Source organism: Larus michahellis, chromosome 4, assembly GCF_964199755.1.
Source record: "Larus michahellis chromosome 4, bLarMic1.1, whole genome shotgun sequence".
NCBI classification, from domain to species: domain Eukaryota; kingdom Metazoa; phylum Chordata; class Aves; order Charadriiformes; family Laridae; genus Larus; species Larus michahellis.
This window is the reverse complement of record NC_133899.1, coordinates 45,540,869-45,559,846: the sequence shown is the minus strand read 5'-3', so window position 1 is coordinate 45,559,846 and position 18,978 is coordinate 45,540,869. Positions and strand designations below refer to the sequence as shown.

The 18,978-nt window shown below is 39.4% G+C and overlaps 1 protein-coding gene across 3 annotated transcripts; it reads right to left on the bottom strand.

Annotated features, from left to right (window-relative positions):
• Window positions 1–392: 392 nt before the first annotated feature.
• Window positions 393–16,695, bottom strand: API5 (apoptosis inhibitor 5). 3 transcript variants are annotated; one of them, XM_074584313.1, is made up of 15 exons: window positions 16,507–16,695; window positions 12,854–13,015; window positions 11,790–11,883; window positions 10,694–10,759; window positions 10,173–10,324; window positions 8,639–8,845; window positions 8,027–8,131; window positions 7,245–7,334; window positions 6,469–6,650; window positions 6,159–6,252; window positions 5,589–5,645; window positions 4,610–4,686; window positions 4,111–4,247; window positions 3,661–3,802; window positions 1,448–2,552 (listed from the first exon to the last, which is right to left on the bottom strand). In XM_074584313.1, the coding sequence occupies exons 1-14, from the start codon at window positions 16,573–16,575 to the stop codon at window positions 3,705–3,707; spliced, it is 1,590 nt and encodes a 529-aa protein (XP_074440414.1). In that variant the 5' UTR covers window positions 16,576–16,695; the 3' UTR covers window positions 1,448–2,552; window positions 3,661–3,704. The 3 variants fall into 3 exon arrangements, with proteins under 3 accessions (XP_074440416.1, XP_074440414.1, XP_074440413.1); XM_074584312.1 differs by having other exon boundaries at window positions 1,675–2,552; window positions 3,661–3,832; XM_074584315.1 differs by lacking the exon at window positions 3,661–3,802 and having other exon boundaries at window positions 393–2,552.
• Between the last annotated feature and the right edge of the window lie 2,283 nt (window positions 16,696–18,978).

Below are 18,978 nucleotides of genomic sequence, written 5' to 3'. Positions count from 1 at the left end.
TTATTAGATATTTCACAAAAAAAACCCCCAGGCTGCTGCTCCAAGGCACTCTTGCTCTATCGTAAGACAAATTTTATTGCACTGTCAACATCTAGGAGGTTGAATAAGACAATTAATGAATCCTTTACACACAATAATTCCAAAGTAAGATGTATGACATGCAACTTTTGCTGAATATTTAAATTCCTATACAAAATTTTGCATTTAAAAGTTGAGTTTCTTAAAAGTTGAAACAGTTGATGCAGTCTTGTTAGATGTTTGTTAGTAGCAAACGGCTCACTGCATCTATAGCAATCTAAGGAGTAAGTCACTAAAACAAAAAGGTACCACAGTACATTTTTACTAAGCCAACACAAAATGTTGCAGAGTAACTGGGAAACAATGAGCCAAACAAAATTACAAAATGAATTTATTCCAAAAGCGCAAGGGAACATTTACAATTCATCAACATGGCAAACAGGTGTCTCCACAAGAACTCACTGCATTAAAATTAAATATGAAACTGTGTGTGGGTGGGGAAATCTAACTACTTCTGAGGCCACAAGAACTTTGCACATCACCTCTGAAAAACAGGAGTCCCGTAAAGAAAACTCACTCAAAATTCAGTGAGAAAATAAGCTGCTAGTACCTAGTTATTAGCCTAAATACAAGCTATGTTTAGGCTTTGAGATTACATTTTTAAATTATAGCCACTAGTGCAAAATGTCTATTCTTTCCCCCCAGTGGAAGCTTATTACCCATCTAGTGCCTATTTTCAGAGTGATGTTTTGATCTCATGAATTTGTCCGTGAAAGCTCTTCGCCAAGTTTGTTGGTTTTAGTGACAAATCTTGAGTTTTGCAGCTGGCATGTAATCAGAAATACAAAGCCAGCTCACGTGTCCTGGAATGTCCAAAGTTGTCTGCCTACTGCTCCAGAGTTAAGCAAAAATAGATTTCTAATTTAGCATTGGCAATGTCTCTAACTTTGACATAGTTTCAGTATTCTGACCTTCTGATGGTAGTGACAAATATCAAAGTGTTAATGAAGACACCTGATTCACAAGCAAATACAAATGGAACTAGGTGGGGAAACGTCACTGTCAGGCATTTGTCTGTGTCCGTGGATATCAAATGGCTGGACAAAGGAAAAAGGAGGATAAGAAATAATCTTCATTCATCTAAAGCCTAAACTATTTTACATCAACACACCCTGGAACACTTATTAAAATTCTTTTCCTCTGTCTCGACTTCTTTTTACTATCTGCTAATTCCTTTACAATGTTGAATGACCTGAGAAGTAAAAATTTTGATTAGTGAGAATAAAAAAAAAAAAAAAAAAGCATTGTGCTCTTACATTGTATTTTCTGGGTGTACACCAGTAAATAAGAATCCCAAGTTGCTATGGAAAAAAATAGCATGGAATTGTTACCTTTTCCACTTAAATTGAACTACATAGCTGGTATTTTTCAATGTTACACAAAATACAATTTTATTTATACATTTTAAAATGTAACTGTATTGGTAAAAAAAAAAACCACAAAAAAAAAGTAATCACAGAACAAAAAAAAACAACAACCAACCCTCAAGTGCCAACTAATCCAGAAATCTGCAAAACATAGAAAAGAGCCAGGTACTGCTATGGTCCAGCTCCAGCCTACAAAGCTTAATCACTGCATCAGTCTTTACCCATTCCTGGAATAATTTTAGTCATTTATTGTTTTGTTTTTCCTGTTCATTTACTGAAATTTCATGGCATAGCTATATGCACATATTCATATTAAACATTAAAAATTCATTTGCAAAACATCACTTTTGCATTACAATGCACGGAGAAGAGTAAGATGTGCAAACCAAGAAACACCACATTCTCCACATCTCTAAGTAAAAGGACTACTTCATGCTATAAGCAAAATAAATTTCCATCCATATTGCAAACTAGAAAAAAAAACAAACCAGCATGTATCTCATTCAATTCCATTTTAAAAAGTAAATCAAAGCAAATTTAACAACGGTACTCTTCTCCACATATTGCAAAATATGGTTACAGATGAGGAAAGGACTATTTCAGCTGCTAAGCCTTATCTGACACTTATCTCTGTTGTCATGCCTTTCCTGTCCATTACTTAATACATAAACTCAATTATATAGTTTTAGTTATGCAGTAGCTGATTTTTAGGTTAATATACAAACTGTCAAGATGTAGCTTTTGATAAAACATCTATGCTCTTCTCCATTTTTGAATAAATCCTGAAGACACTTCAAAAATAAGAACCCAAAACTGCTGACTGTAAGCATCCAAAAATACAGTTGTAGTTTCACTATGGACAAGTTGTAGTCCGTTAGAAAAGTAGATCATACATACAAAGGTATAAAGAACATTTAAGTCAGTCTTAGTGGAAGGCAGTCCTTGAAGGAAACAATACTCCAAGCAAACTTGCTGAGTAGCACTTTCTCTTTAGCCCTTCAGGGCCATGGAAGATTTAGTGGTTTACTCAGTAGATTCTTCCTCGGCTACGATTACCACGTCCTCCCCAGCCTCTTCCTCTTCCACCCCGGAAACCACCTCTTTGCTCTGAAATAAAAGTCAAAATTTTTCATACAGAGTTTATGCTGGATACGGATTAAAATTAAATAGCAATCACTGGAGGTACTGAAGTCTGACTGAAGTGCCTGAGGCTAATCCTGCTTATGTACCATAAGATCTCAGAGTTACGCTTTGATGGACAATGGACCCTACCAATCATAAAAGGAGCTCAGGAGAACTAGCCTGTCTACACTAAACGTAGTCTTTCTGCATACTAATACTATGATACGTAACTGTCACATTAATTTAGAACTATATTTGGGACAATCCTTTATCACAGAATTGAAAACTGGTCTGTAGAGAACTTCATTAGGCTACCTAGCTTATCCTTCTGTCCAGTAACACCATGTCAGTCTTGAGGTGCTTGTCTGACTTGCTCCTAGTGATTTTATAAAATGATAGAAAAACCCAACTTCACCAGTCTATCTGTCCTTTTTTATCCTTAGCAATAAGCTATCACCAGCATACTTAAGTATTTTTGCTGGGCTGGTATCTTAACTATATCCAATTAAAAAATATCTTAGACATAGACAGATACCACACAAACTGTAGAAAATGCTTCCTTTCCCTTTGTTAAGAACAAATCTGATTACAGCAAAAAAACCCCCCACAAAATATTTTGTTAAAAGTTTCACTGGACGTGTTTGAAAATATATCAAACTCTAATTCTCCTTCAAAAGCTGATGAAAGGCCTAAGCATCTCACTAACAAGAAACAGTTGCAAGCAATAAAATGTTTTTGATTTAAAAGTTCCTAATTTTCAGAACCGCAGGACTAAAAGCTTATCTTAAAAGACACAGGTGTATCACTTGAAGTCTGCAGTAAGAAATTTGCAGAAGATTTTATCTTTTGTCCTTGTTTTATATATAAGACAGTGCTTTGTATCATTTTTTCAACCTTTGGGCATGGCTGTAATTTGTCATAGCAGGCTGTTTACTTGACAGAGGTAGGACCAATGGGCCTACAGGGAAGACAAGGATAGGTTGCTGCCATTGTTGGGCCTATTCATCCAGTCCGCAACTGCTCTCATGTTTTACCCAGAAATATGAGTTGCAGAGAGACAGAATCGCTCTGACTGGGAGCATGAGGACGTAACTGTCTGTATGCACAGGGAACCCGGCAATTCCCAGGAGTTCTGGATCAGGTCTGCAACATCAGCAGTGGCTGTAATAGGAATTCGGCACAGGTCCAGTCATGTGACAGGAGGTGGCCCAGCTCTGCCACTTGCAGAAACTCATCTGTCCAATGGGAAATTTGGGGTGTGAGTGCTGTGTGTCATAATAGAGAACACAGTAGTTCAATTACTAACTCTATGTATTAAAACACTATTAAAACTAACTTGCAAATGACGTATAGTTTATAGGCTGGTAACACTCAAACACTGTAATAGATCAACAGCTACAAAGAGACCATTGCACATAAAAACTGGTGATGGCACGATCTGATCTTCTGAGAATGTGATTGTAAGTTGGCTTAATTTGTTTGTTCCCCTTGCCCCAAGGCGCAACCGTCACTAGACAAAGTTTTTCCAAGCTGCCTAACTTACCGTAAGAAAAACTACCCAGATTACTGCTGTATTTTCCACTGGGAGGGTTATATATTTGCCTGGCATCCCTTTTTGGTCCTGCCGAAGCCTTCTTTGGGGGTGAACTTGAGGTTGTATCTTCACTTGCTCTTTTTTGACTGGCAGAAGAAAACAAAAACAGATCATTACATCCCTGTGGTGACAAGTACAGAAATAGCAGTTCAGCCTTAAGATTAACCACTGGAAGCTAGCAGCAGCTAATGAAGATGCCCTGAATAATACTTCAAAACAGGACGTAAGCTCGTCTCCAGTTGATTCAGCCTATTGTATCCCTAAAGCAAGACTAAGATTGTCACTCCACAGCCTTAATTCCTTCCAGGATGGGTGTAATTTTTGGTTGTGAAACATGTAGCTATAATACATATTTTATATATACACAGCTTGGGATCTTTATTTTGTAAAACAGCAAAACTTAATACCGGTATTTTTTTTTTTTTTTTTTTTTATGAAAACCTCTTACCTTGCATCTGCCTTCTGTACTGGTTTCCAGGACAGCGTAACTGTACTTTTGTAAGAAGGAGGAATGTGGAAGAGATCCTATGGAGGCAAAATCGGACAGCTTATTCTACAGTTAAATTCATGTCAATTGCACTTCAAAATTTTAGCTACTTATTGAGACTCCAGAGTAACAGTTACTTTCCAACAGTCTTAAATCTTTTTTTAAGTCCCATGGCAGAGGGAGAAGGCAGCAGTAACTACCTACCTTATCTGGCTGTCATAGCCCATACTAGGAAATTCAAATGAGATTTATATTAACAGAATAGTGTCTTATACAGACGTAATATGCTTTCTCTCCCCCTATGCACTTTAAGCATCTTATAATGAACTACAATGGCTCCTGCAGGGAGACATTTGGTATCCCTGCTATGATGGTAAAAGATATACTTCTCGATACCGTGGGCAAAGTTTTTGGTTTATCACGGTGATTGAGGGTGAGAGATGAGAAGTGAGGGAAGAGACGAGAATGTGGTCAGAAGAAATCAGAATGGTTTCAAGGGTTCTGGATGGAAGAAATTTTCTGCAGCTCATCTCTCCTAGACTCTTTGCAGAAAAAAGGTTTGTATAGCAGCTTGCTATTCCTCCTCCCTCCTTTACATCTCCTTGCACCTCTTCAAACTATTCTTTACCCCTCCCTGCCACTGCAGGAAAGGGAAATGACAAGGAAAAAGGCTCATCCAGAATCCAGAGATCCCTAAAGCAAGGTCTTTTTCTCTGGCGGGCAAAAAAAGGGCCTCAACACCCTATCCCAACAGCAGCGGCTAAGCACCTTGCATAAACAGCAGATCTATGTCTCCTCAGAAACAGTAAAGAGGGCAGCAACCCTGAGCTGGCTAACACTGACTAACTTAACACCATACAGCTTAGTTCAAATCTATTCCTTTTTTCTGCACAGGTTACTCTACTGTGTGAATTTACTCCTTCGTAATGTGAGGACTTACCTTGATTAAAACATTAATGTTATTGGTTATTTTCAAGGCAACCACTTTAATCTTGTTCTGTAAAAAAAGAAACACTATTGAACACCTATTCTAGTAGCTTTTAATTACGCCAACTGCATTCGATGAAGTCGTAACATTAAACTGACTGCTCTTCCTAGTGAATTGCTACAGCAATAGTAACAGCATGCAACTTCTGAGTTTTCATTACAACTATCTTTAGGCTTCTTGCAGTTTTACACTAACTAGTTGCTTTTAATGTTCCAGTGTACTTCCCCCTAAATTTTTTTCCCCCCAATATATGAAAATTTCTCCTTCAAAACAAAACACAGAGCAGTTACACCAAATACATCTGGAGGCAGAGAGTAACTAACAGTAGAAACTAAAAGATCATCTTAGCTTGCAAAATGCACCATCAGGTAAGATGTAGTTGTGATAGATGTTAGCAGTATTATTTCCTTTATTCCCTCAATCTATTCGCACACTTACAACAGACTACAGCCCGCTAATGTGTGCCAATGGTTACTTCTGTAGGCTCAATTAGAAAGATCAGAATTCCTGAACAATACTTGCCTCCTCTGTTTTCAAGGCTTCTCCTGTTTTTCCTTGAAGTGCTAGACGAAGCTGTCGAATATACACCTGCAACCCTCGAGCAAAATACTGTAGCCTAAAAAATTTAAAAGCAATCTGTTAATAAATTTTACATATTCCCATAAAATAAAAGCGTAAGCAAAGCAAAACTGAAATCTCGCCCCCCTACCCCGCCTTAGGAAAAGTGCTTGAAATAAGTCTTCTATCAACCTGATTTGTGCTTCTTTGGCATCCAGACAATAATAATTCACAGTTTCTAATAGAAGTCTATCACTTGCCTCTAAATGATTACCTGATTTTAAAGTCTTTCAATTTCTCTGCATTCAGCTTGGCTGTGAGGAAGTCTGGGAGTTTACGACCCAGCTGATGGAAGCTATACAATAAACACTCCACATAACTGAATTGCAACTTGGGCTCTTCATTGCCAGCATTCTCCCCATTCTCTGCTTCCTCTGGAGGAAGAGGCATATACTCCTAAGGAACAGAAAGGAAAAACTAATGCATGAGACACATGTATGCAGACTGACTGTTCTTTTGCAGTTTTTGAATTGGAGAGTTTATTTATGCTGACAATCTAAGAAGTATCCCCCATCCCTATACTAACGTGATGAACTGCTGCATGAAGCCCTGGTGTAGGTGGTTTGCCTACACTTACATGACTCGATACCTCTGACTCAAAGGAAATATTATGGTTGCACTGCTACCACAGGAACCAACAATGTACTGCCACCAATGCTTCTGAAACAGTGCTGAATTTGCTTAAAATTGCCAGCGCAGATACGGCCTTTAATGAGATCAACATGAGTCTCTCATGACTATAAAATTTAAAAAGAATAAAACCACATGAGTTTACTGGATTAAAAGCATTATGCAGGTAACAACTCTCTATTTCTACAAAGGCTTTGAATTGCAAAATGATATTTGACCTTATATCACAGACAGAGCTATCTTTGAAATAGCCACTTCAGAAAAAGGATAAAGAGATTAATAGATAAAAATAACTTGTTTTGACGAAAACTTTTTTTAAAGTGCTTTTTTTCACATGAGTAAAAACTGAATTAGTCTTACCAGTAATTTATCAAACAACTTCTTCAAATTTGATTCAAGCTTTTCCATATCACCACAAAATGAACTCATTTCAGCAAGAAGCTTCAAAACCTACACATAAGGATAGATGGGGTTTTGTGTGTTAACTGAAAAGCACAAAGACTTAACTTTCAACTTAAAAGTGATTATCACATTGCTATGGCTGGCCCAGTAGAGGTCAGCTATTACAATTAAACCCCTCCCAAACATCAGGAAAGAATACGAGGAGGAACATGCCTAGTCTGTTTTTCATGTCCTCAGAAACACAGGTTTGCATGTCTAATCCCAACAAGCATAATTAGTCAACAAGTGAACAAAACTTCAGCTCCCATATCTGCAGCGCAGCTCACCTTCAAAGTGAGATTCACAGAGATCTAACTGAAGCTGCAGCACTGATTAACGTAAGCAAAATTACAGACATTAAGCCACTCCCTTAGGGGGATAAATTAGCACAAGCCACGCAACAATCATTTCAGTAAATGCTATGTGCTTAAAAAAATTGACAGTAATATAAAAATTATTACAGTGATCTACTTATGCTAGCCTTGCCTCAAAAGCTTGGGACAAATGACACATGCTTTAAAAGGCAATGCTCAGTCATGCCTCAACATGGCAAACATTTTTTTTTTTCTAGTGTAGCTAGTTTTCTTCCAAGCCAAGAACTGAAAACCACTTAAGAAAGAAGACTGTAATTTTTAAAATAGCTGTCTTTGCCCAAGATGCTTATTTTTTATGATTTGAAAGATATTTTAGCTTTTGCTTACCTCTAACTGGATATCAAGACCCTCCACTGGAGTAGTCAAAGCACTGAGGTTTGGCAGAACATGCTCACAGAAGTAAGTAACAAATTTTGTGGAATGAACATTTTTCTGCAAAAAACACCACACACAATTCCTTCAAACTCAAAGAGTAGCCTGAATAAAATGTTTTTCCCTCATTACTCTGCCACCCTTATATAGCTTTATTAAACTTCCCTCTAACTCCTAAAACATAGACACTCTTCCACGTAGCTTAAACTCAGAGGGTCTGCAACAGAGGCTGAAAAGATTGCCTATAACCTAAGAATAGGGCTTTAAGTGCTGAAATGGCATGGCCCTAGACTTGAAATAATCAAACTCATACACGTATGAACCTAACGTAAGAATCTTGTCAAAATTCACTGTAACATCTTAAATGTTGAAGAGCAGAGAATAACACAAAAGCTCTTTGCATTTGGAGGCTTTAAGGATGTTTTCCAACATTTTAATACATTAGAAGCTGAAGGTGGAGAAGTACTGATATGCTGTCCTTCTAAAATAATTGCTGAGAACACTGAAGAGAAGGTACAACTGTTGACTTCCCATGATATTCCTCATGCAAAGCAAATAAATACATACCGAGAAGAGCGGCACTGCCTGCCGAGTACACTGCAGAAGTCTGTCCACACAATCCGGATCAGATGGATTGAATGTTTGTTCCAGGTCAGCTTGTTCAGCTACCAGCTCCACTAGTTGTTGCCTCCCACTTACTGTCTGTAAGCTTTTTAATCCAGACAATATTTTCATGAACAGAACAAATTCTTCACCTGTCACATCTTCCAGTACCTAAACAGAACACCAGAAAACATTTCTATGGTGATAGTTTGCAAACCTTCAAGTCAAACCTACTTGATTTGAAAAGGTAAAGTATGCAAATATTTATCTTCTAGTTATTAAAAAACACAAGTTTAAAGGAACACATGAAAATACGCAGCATAATTGTATGTGCCTCCAAATTAAAGTAACTGACATCAAGTTGTGCATAGGCAACATAATTTTTCTTGAACTCTAACCTTAAGAACAAATTTCTTATCTAACAAAATCGTATGCCTCAGGCAGAATAAATGCTAAACGAATATCTACTCATTACTGGTTGTTTTAATATTTTTGTATTTTTCTAAGCTTGGGGAATGCACAGGAATCTCATGAAATTCAAAGACAAACACCAAGTCCTGCACCTGGAATGAACTAACTTCCCTGCACAGCACACGTTGGAGACTGACTGGAGGGGGAACTGCTCTGCTGAAAAGACTCTGAGGGTTCTGGGGGACAGCGTAAGTGTCATCAGCATTCCTTGGGTGATGAACAGTGTCCTGGGCTGTGACAAGAGCACAGTCAGTAGATTGAGGGAAGCAAAGGGATCGAGGATTCTCCTTTGCTATGCCCTCATTAGACCAAATCTGCAATACTGCACCTAGTGTCGGGCCCTCCTGTAAGAGAAGTTGTTGATAAGCTTTAAAAAGCCCATTCAACAGGGTGATCAGTGTCTAGAGAACACGACCCGTGAGGAGAACTGGTATTTTTCAGCCTAAAGGAAAAAACTCATAAGGGGGTGAGGCAACCTAGCACTAATCTTCTGATACTTAAGAACAAGTCACCAGGAGTAGGAACCACGTTCTTTACCGAGGTGGACACGGTGAGAATAAGACAATGATAACAAAACTGAAACAGGAGGTTCCAACTGGATAAAGGGAAAAAAAAAGATAAAATCATGTTGAGGATAACTAAACATTGAGACTGGTTGCCCAGACAGTATAGGAAACCCTTAGAGGTTTTCAAAACCCAACTGGACAAAGTACCGAGAAATCCGATCTCAATTCAGCTGAGCATGATTCACTGAGGTGATCTCCCAAAGTCCCTTTCCAACGTGAATGTTTCTATGACTCTAATAAAAGTTACTCTCAGAAGATGAGAGGAGCCTAGCACTGTTCTAACATTCCCACAAAAAAATACTGCCAAGTTTGGATTGTAGCAGAATAGGATAATAGAAGACCGCATTTGTACAGTGCTTAATGCTCTACATGTGGTTTAAACGAACAGACCTCCAAAGCAGTGCCAGTGATAAGGAATGGTTCAAATAATACTTAAGTTTATACAGAAATAGGACACTCACCTTCTTTGATTCAGTCAATATGAACTCTTCTACCTCCTTTGTCATCACCTCCTCAGGCAGGGTTTTCAGTTTTGTGGAGAGGAACTTGATGGCTCGCTCTCTCACAATATCCTCTCCCTGAAGAATTTGACTGAATAAGCCTCCCAAAGTCCCTGAACGGAGAATAAATCAGGTAATGCAAATTATTTTAGAAGTTAAGAGCTGAACCTTCTATGCAAAGAGACATTTCCACCTGTAAGACTCCATGACACATTTTAAAATAACTGCTATACTAACTTTTAAGAGAAAACGCAATTTTCACGTAGCTTGACGTAAGAATCCACGTTCTTTCATTAGTCTGTATAATTCAGATCCACAATTCTCAAAGAGTTCAGTATTGTTTGTAAAACCAATCAATCAATGAGTATGTGTGTCTAACTTTTGCCTTGTGCTAAGAACATACAAAATTGAGTCCTGTTCTCATCCTACTACAGACTGCAAAGTATTAATAAAAGAGATTTCTAGAAAAATGCGACATTTACCTTTAGCATCCATCTTAAATATACTGAGCAAAGCATTGTTCACCAAATTGAATTCTGCGGAATCATCTGAAGAGAGAAAAACACTTGAAATACATATCCTTAAAAAGCAAACATAAGAGCAGAAAAACAAAGAAAGATTTCTGACATCACACAAAAAGTATTCTATCCTCAACATTTAATTCTAAACAATATAACTTGTATTTTTAACGACTACTAGACTGAGGAAGTAGAAAACCATGACTATGAAAGCTGGAAGAAAAACAAAAAGCCATTTCCTCCTTCAGCCTCCCTGCCAAAAGTTTTAACATTACAAACTTGATAGGACTGAAACCTTGAAGGGAAGTGATTAATCCATATATCTAGTAATTTTAAGGAACAGTTGAATAAACAAGCTGGCCTTTACTAAATTAAGGTAAAATAAGTCATTATAAACTTTTAAGTAGTCTACAGTACCTATAGATGGGAGAAAATTTTCTTCTTGAACTAAATGGAGAAATGTGCAAGTATCAAGAAAAAAAGTCTCTTCTGAGAAGCCTAGAGATGCAGTTTTAATACAAATTTGAACATCTAATATTTAGCACTGTATAACTTACTGACATTAAAAACCCCCAACATATTGTATATTAAATTCTGAATTAAGTATTTTGTACCAAAACCACATTCTTTGGAAGAAAATGCCTTCAGGATTTTTAAACTTCCTGAGTACCTGAATTAGAAATCAAGTAACTCTTTTCAGAAGGCAATTTGCTGCAGTCCATAACAGCGCTTTCATCCCCTCCCCCCCGCCCTCCCCCCCCCAGCTTTTTCTACAGATACTATCAGAGAAATTGAATGAAAAAAATCTGTTATATTTAAAAGGAAAGATTTTCAGTTTAGATTAGGATAATTAGTGACCTTTCAGCAGAAGTAGCAGCATAACTGTACAGTAAATATTGAAGCGGGGGGAGAAAGAGCAGAAGCAGGACACAAACAGCACTGTGACAGACTACTTTGTAAGAAACTATGAATCAACAGAAAATATTTTACATAACAAAATTGTATACATTTTTAGGTAGGCCACAAGGAGATCAGCCAGGAAACTATCGAAGCCGCTTACCTGACTGTAGAAGCTGGGTCAGTATGTCTGCTACCCGAGGAAGATTATCTCCAGTAGCAAACTGAGGCAATTCCTTGATTGCTTGTCGCCGGATCTGTCACAATTGTTAGTATAAGGGAAATAAAAAAATTAAGAAGTTAAAGCAATTAAAAAAAAATAAAAAAAAATCAGGCAATTCATCTACCAAAGTTTGGCAGAAAAATCAGCCAGATCTGAGAAAATGACAACTTCTTTTAATATGAGTATCGTATTCAGAAATCTATGTTCAAGTTTCAGACTTCAACGGCAGTCCAAACTTCATATTTGCTATGAAACTATTATTATGTATTTATGATGAAAATAATATATTTTTCTTAGACCTAAGCGGCACTGGAGAAAAAACAAATTCAAACAACACCTCTGTTCACAAAATCATTCATCTGATCAACAAAACAAAGGGCTGGAATCTGTCCTATTATTGAGTCCTATTTGCTAATAGGAAGCACAGTTTTCCAGGTGTGCATAGGGCAGAGATAACCTCTAGGTTTTGTTCCCAGCACTGACAAACGTCCTTGAATGATTTGCCTAAATGATTTAAGATCTGATATCCAAAGACGCTTCACAGGTACAGCTTCTAACACCACCACAGAAGCAGCATGAAGCATCTCAAGACTTCTGCAAGAATAATACATTCAGAAATACATCCACATGGTTCTCAGGTGTGAACAAAATTTTCTTGCCTCTCAGCAGGATTTATTAGCATCAATTACCAAAAAGGTCTTTTTGAAAGGAAAAAAATATAATAGATACTCAAATAACCATATCTTAAGTTTCTCTCTACAGAGCTATTCCTTTGATCAGTGATGGGAATGAGAGAGACAAATGAAAACTGATGTATCTTCCCACACTACCACACAATAGATTCTTCTATTGCAGGAATACAACTAAGTATTCTTAAGTTTTCTGAAGACCAACACTCCCCTCCCAAAAGACATAGCCTATAAAAGAAAAAAAAAAAAAAAAGAGAGAGTAACAGAATATAAATTCAACCCATTAACTTGCTGCTACAAGGTCCTTATTCTTACAGAAACATCTTCATCCTCACAGAGGTCCAACTGGGCATTGATAGCAGAGTCAGCTAGCTCAGGAAAATGCTTGAAGAATTTAGGAATAAACTGGGCTGCAAGTCTCTTCTCCTTGGCACCTCCTTTAACACCATCCAAGATCACCTGGTACGCATCCTTATGCTGAAAGGAAAAAAATGGAGTACATAAACAGAAAAATCTTGGGATATTCTCAAGCCAAGGAAAGGATTTTTTTCTCTCCCATTCACTTCAGGTATTTAGGTAAACTGTATTATACAAGCTTCACACAAAAGAATAAAGTTATCTCTTAGACCAATATAACCATGCCAATTTAGTAAAATTTGCCTCTGTTGACTGTTTTTTACTGTTATTCTGGTTCCTCCGTCTGTTCAAGTGCTTACTGTTGAAATTGCCAGCCCTGAGGCTAACAGCTTTTGCACACCACTTGTGATTAGATTAATGCAGACTCAAGGAATTACTTCATCACCTTCACTGAACTTGGGCAGTTTTTGAAGGAGTTTCTGCCTTCTGTCTGATTGTTTATTGTCTCTCAAGTAGAGGTTACCTCTCCCAACAACTGTGCCACTGGAATGGATCAGGAATGATTTTTTAATGCATACTGCACTAAAGCATCTTTGGCACCTATTCAAGCGGTTAACTTAATCTGAGGTAAAACATAGTTCTTAAAAGCGCTGTTAACATAGAATAGATAAAAAAAAAAAAGAAACCTCCAGTTAAAATATAGAAATAAACACTTAATCACCAGAGTGGAACATTCTCTAGCTGCTCGAACTAGAATCACACAGGCATTTCTGATTTTGCGCCCACAGGACTGAAACTTTAGAATAAATCAAAGTCTTTGTTGTGGTTTGCTATGTGTTTGCAAAATAAAAGTCAGCACTATTAGGATGCTAGCAGAAATCAGAACCTTCCGTCATTAATTTTCCTCACGGTTGTGAAAAGAATGTTTTATAGACAATTTATCCTACTTAGAACAGCAACATCAACAGCACAGGACACTGTTTATTTACATTAAATTTCCCGCAGCCACATGTATCATCACCCCTACTCCACACAGAAGTTCACCCATAGCAAAAAGAGATACTAATTTACAAAGCAGTACGCTGCATTAATTCCCTCTAAGTAAACTGCATTGTAACACAGCACCAATGCTCCTTAAACACTCCCCACACCTTGTTGACAGGTCTCCCTGTTGCCAGATTCTGAACTGGATTGAGACACTGATATGTAAGAAAAATAACCAGGGGGAAAAAATCATTGCTTTTCAGCTGATCCACATCCCCATCTGGTTTCCTCTGTAGTCGTGCCAACACAGTGGACTCAACAGCAAAGGCAGGAATGAGCCATCACAAACTAACGATGAAATACCCATTATTATAGTCACAGGTTCTCAGACTGCACATTAAGAACAACTTTTTTGTAGAACAAATTACTTAATACATACCAAAAAAGCATTCATACAGCAATGAAATAGAGTAGTTTGTGTTCCATGAATTTGTACTACTGCATGCTAACTACTCCTGTCATTCAGGCAAAATACAGTTCAGGCAGAAGTTTGTTTTACCCTGTACCTGGCAGCACTGAATGCTCAAAAGAAAAGCAGGCAACTGGAGAAGCAGTGCGATCCTTTAGTTTTGCACATTTCCTCCCAGTCTGTAACAAAGGAACGTCCTAAGCCAGAGAAAGAATCCAGACCTTTATTTTTAATAACTGTTAATTGACTAATCATCCACTAATTTCTCTAGATTAGTTCTTGAACTCATTCATACTCTATAATGTCCTGTGACAAGTTTCACAATGTGTTATAGAGAAAAGTTTGTCTTCCCCTTTATTTTAAGCCTGCTTCCTAATAGTTTTTTTCAAGTTCTCACTTTCATGCCACTCATGAGGTAGACTCATCATACGTGAGGCCCCTTCTCGGCTGAAACACTCTTTTACAAGCTGAATGATTATGATTTTTTAAATTACTCCCCTTAGTGTCCTACTTCTGGTTATCCCCTTGCTCTTCTCCTCATGTTCAAAGTTTCTTTCTTTGAGATAGGGAGACTATGTAGTCAGAGATCACGTTCATGAGGTTGTTAAGAGATAATAAAGCAATAAGTGAGATAAAGCGGATGAATAAGGAACAATTACTCATGGCTTTCAGAATACAAAAATTGGAGACATCAAATAAGATTACGAAATGACAAGTTCAAAGGAGATAACGCCTTCACAAAGGTTAATGAATTAATGGAACATCTTGCCACAGCACATCTGCATGCCAGAAATATAACAAGTTAAAAAAAGCATCAGAAAAGTTCGCTGAAGAACAATCTAGCAAGATATACTAATTACAAAGACATTACCTCTGGCTCTGAAAGCCCACAGCTGTATCTGCAAAGCTGTGACAGTGTATCAGGAATCATCATTCCATACTCACCCTCACAGGCTGCACTTCTTAACTACGCTGGAGTTTGTTCTACCTAAGATGGCCATTCCTATCTTACAAAAGCAACTCACAATAGTCAAAGTCATCATGGACTATGTATTTGTAAGATGGGACAGTAATAGCATCTGTTTTATTCTGCATCTCTCCACATAGTTCCCAACACTTTAGTTGCATTTTTTGCTTGACTCTGAGATGATGTTTTTGTTGGACTGCCTGCAATGGTGCTTTGTTGCACTAGGGCATAATTACACAAGCAAACTGAACAGACTTGAATTAAAAAAAATAAAAACTAAACAACGACCATATTATTTGTTCCCTTAAAGAACTTTCCAAATGACCTTGCACAGTAATATCTCGTTTAAAATCCACTGACAGGTATGTGCAACTACTTACATATGTTATGACCAAAAAAAAAAAAAAAAATCTGTTACTTTTTCAGGTAGCCATGTAGTACTAACATGAGAGCCTCATGCAATTCAAAAAACTAGCTTTAACTAACCATAATATTTTGTACCGGCAATATATTAAGCCATACTCTTTTTTCAACTAATTCAGTAACGGTATAAATAAACGGCAGATCTTGCCAGGATTTTACAGGTAGAAATCTCCTTTAGCTGTGAGGACTGACCTTCCATTCTTGCCTTAAGGAAAAAAAAAAAAACCCTATAAGCAGTTCTCAAACCATAACAGACTTCACCTTCCTCCAACAAGCCTTTTAGCAAGAAAGCCTGCTAGAAGCTCTCTGGAACAGTATCAGATCTGGATGACCACCGATGTCTTCAAGGCCTGAACTCACCAGGCGAATCTCCCCGTCCTCACGCAAACAGCAATTTGGCTCTAGCTAATGACTAGTTAGTATCCGCGACGCCACATTTAAAAGGAGAGCTCCTGTCCCGACAGGACGGAAGGAGGAGGATGCTACAAAAGCGACTAGAGCTGCTACCGTCCTTGCAGAACCGCAGGCGCGAAGCTCATCTCTACCCGCCCCGCGGCCCGGTCGTGAGGAAACCTACACTGAGAACAGCCCCGGAGGTTAGGCGGTTGTCCGCCGGGGCAAGCACCCCCTCCGGAGGCACGCCACCCCGCTCGCCCACCGACCCCCCCCGCCGCCGCCGCCTCAGCCCTTCCAGTCCGGAACTCCCCGCAGCGGCGCTACTCGAGTCCGAGGCCTAGCGAGGCCTCGCAGGCCGCAGCCACGCCGCACCTGGCCCGCCGTCTCGGTGGCGTCCGCCAGGATCCCGTAGTTGCGGTAGAGCTCCTCCACGGTGGGCATGGTGCGGCGGAGAAGGGGCAGAAGCCGCCGCTGCAACCGAAGCCGCCAATGACGACGCCGCCGCCGTTCAGGCCGCCGTTACCGCTCAAGCCGCCGCCGTCAGCACCAACGACGCGGAAGCCCTAGAGCGGCCCTTTACTGGCGCCTGCGCAGCGCCCCCAGGCGGCTGGCGGTGGAGCTGCCGGGACGCGGTAAAGGCGGGGGAGGGAGACCGTGCTTCCCCCCTCCGCAATGTGTTGTGTACCGATGGAGTTTAGGTGATATTATGATATTAAACGACAGCTCAATATAAACAGGAGTGTCCCGGCTCCTGCGTGCGGGCTCGCGTCTGGGCTTTTCGTAACCGGGGCGCAAAACATAACGGAGCCTCACAAACGCCTGCAGTTAAAAACGTTTCAAAATTAGGTGGTTTTTGTCCTCCTGGCGCTCAGTCTTGACTCACGGCACCCAGCGGCTTTCCCTGTTGTCAGGGGAGCGGAACGGGATGTGTGCATTTGCTCAGGGATGTGCCATGTCCTTTTCCTTATGCAACCTTCCTTTTCTTTTTTTTTTTTTTCCCCGTGGGCTTTTCTTCACACTCCTCATTATTTCCCCGAGTGCTCTCTTCCCCCAGCTACTTGTTTCTGTATCCCTTTTTGTCTCTTGTATGCAAATCCTACAAAAAAACATATGGGAAGTGCCTGTGACACATGGATCTCCTGGTGTAAGGAGATGGTTTCCTGTGATTTGGTGACTTTCATCTTTTCCTGCAGAGGAAAATGCCCGCTAATTCCAGCGTATAGAAACCAAAATATCTGCAACTAATGTCAATGGAGGCAGCATGCACACAGGATTCTCAAATGACCTAAATAGAAATTGTGGCAAAAGTTAAAAAGGCTGTAGCCATGTCTTCCCCTCTTCTCAAGATGCTTTAGCATCCTGCTGATTTCACAGGCACTTAAGATGAAAGAGGATTCCCCTCACGTCAGCCTGAGGCCGAGCTAAGCGAAACACTGGACTTCTCCCTCATATATTTTCCAGCAGGATGAAGGGCGCTTTCGGAGGCGTTTGAAGCCCCGGTCTCTCTCCAGAGCCCGTGCAGGCAGACTGCAGGCAGGAGGGATGCACAGCGGCATCAATCATTTCCCTTCCTTTCCTTGTTCCTCTGCTCTCGCAGCGTTTCGGCAAGTGGCAGCAGTGACCACATCGGTGGCAGTGATGTGGCAGTCACACACCTTTCTTCCCCTCTTTGAATTGTGTCCCGGTGCCATTACCAGGTGGATTTGTGTGGTTCTTGCGTGCTCTGACGGGATCTGAGGGCGCGGAGGCTCGTGGCTGCTCTCAGATTCAGATCCTTGGTGTGCTTCCGACCACCGCATTTACCCAAAGTAATCTGTTTAAAAGAATATGCTGGCTAATCTTAGTAGTGGGAACAAAACCTAACATGAGAGAAACATATTTTTAATGCATCCACAGAGCTACATGCATGATTAGCTTACCTCAACCTTTCATTTTCTAGGAAGGAGCGGCTTCCTCAGGCAGCCTGGCAGATATTAAGAGATGTCAATCTCTTGCCCTCCAACATCCTCCAGGCAGCATCTCCTCTGAATGCAGATTTTAAAAACGCTTTATAATCACTTTTATCAGCACTGCCACGGCAAGCTTTTACAACTTGGCCAGGAAGGAGGAAAGATGAACCTCCCATTTAATTGCTTTTTACACCCCCAGTAATGTTTACATAGATGCAGGTGCCTCGTTATCTGCTTTTCTTGTTTCCTCAACAGCATGTTATTAAACTGTGATTACATTCTATAGCAAACATTGATAATCAGATAAATATGTAGCATTTATACGTTACTGTATGAGAGCTGTGGAGAAAAAAAAGTGGAGGAAAAAAAAGGAGAAGTAGGCATGAATGAAAGCGGGAGTGGAGGGCCGTGTGGCTTCCAGGAAGGACTGGCACTCAGTGGTGGAGCCGAACAGGCGACTGAGGTACCAGAGAGTGATGGAAAAGGAAGGGGAACTCCGCTGTTGGCCTCTGGCTGCACTACAAGGAGGTTAATTATATCTATGTTACAGGGAGATTGTTATATCTAAGTGTATATGTAATAGTTTAATCGCATTTATATATATTGTATTGTAATATTGTATCATAATACTTTGTTCTTCTTCCATATCTCTTGGGTTTTCTCTCACCTGTTTCCTTGTTGCTTTACATCATTCTTATCTCTGTTTTTACTCTCCTTACAGCAATTTCCATTTTCCAGTCTCTAGTTTTTACCTTACTCATATATGAAATATTTTTTATAGTGAACCTGTTTAAAATTAGTCACCATTAGTCTTTAGCATTAATGTAGAAGGAACATAAATGAAGAGCTGACAGTGTTACAAGTCCAGGAGACGTTGTTTGAAATTTTTCAAAGT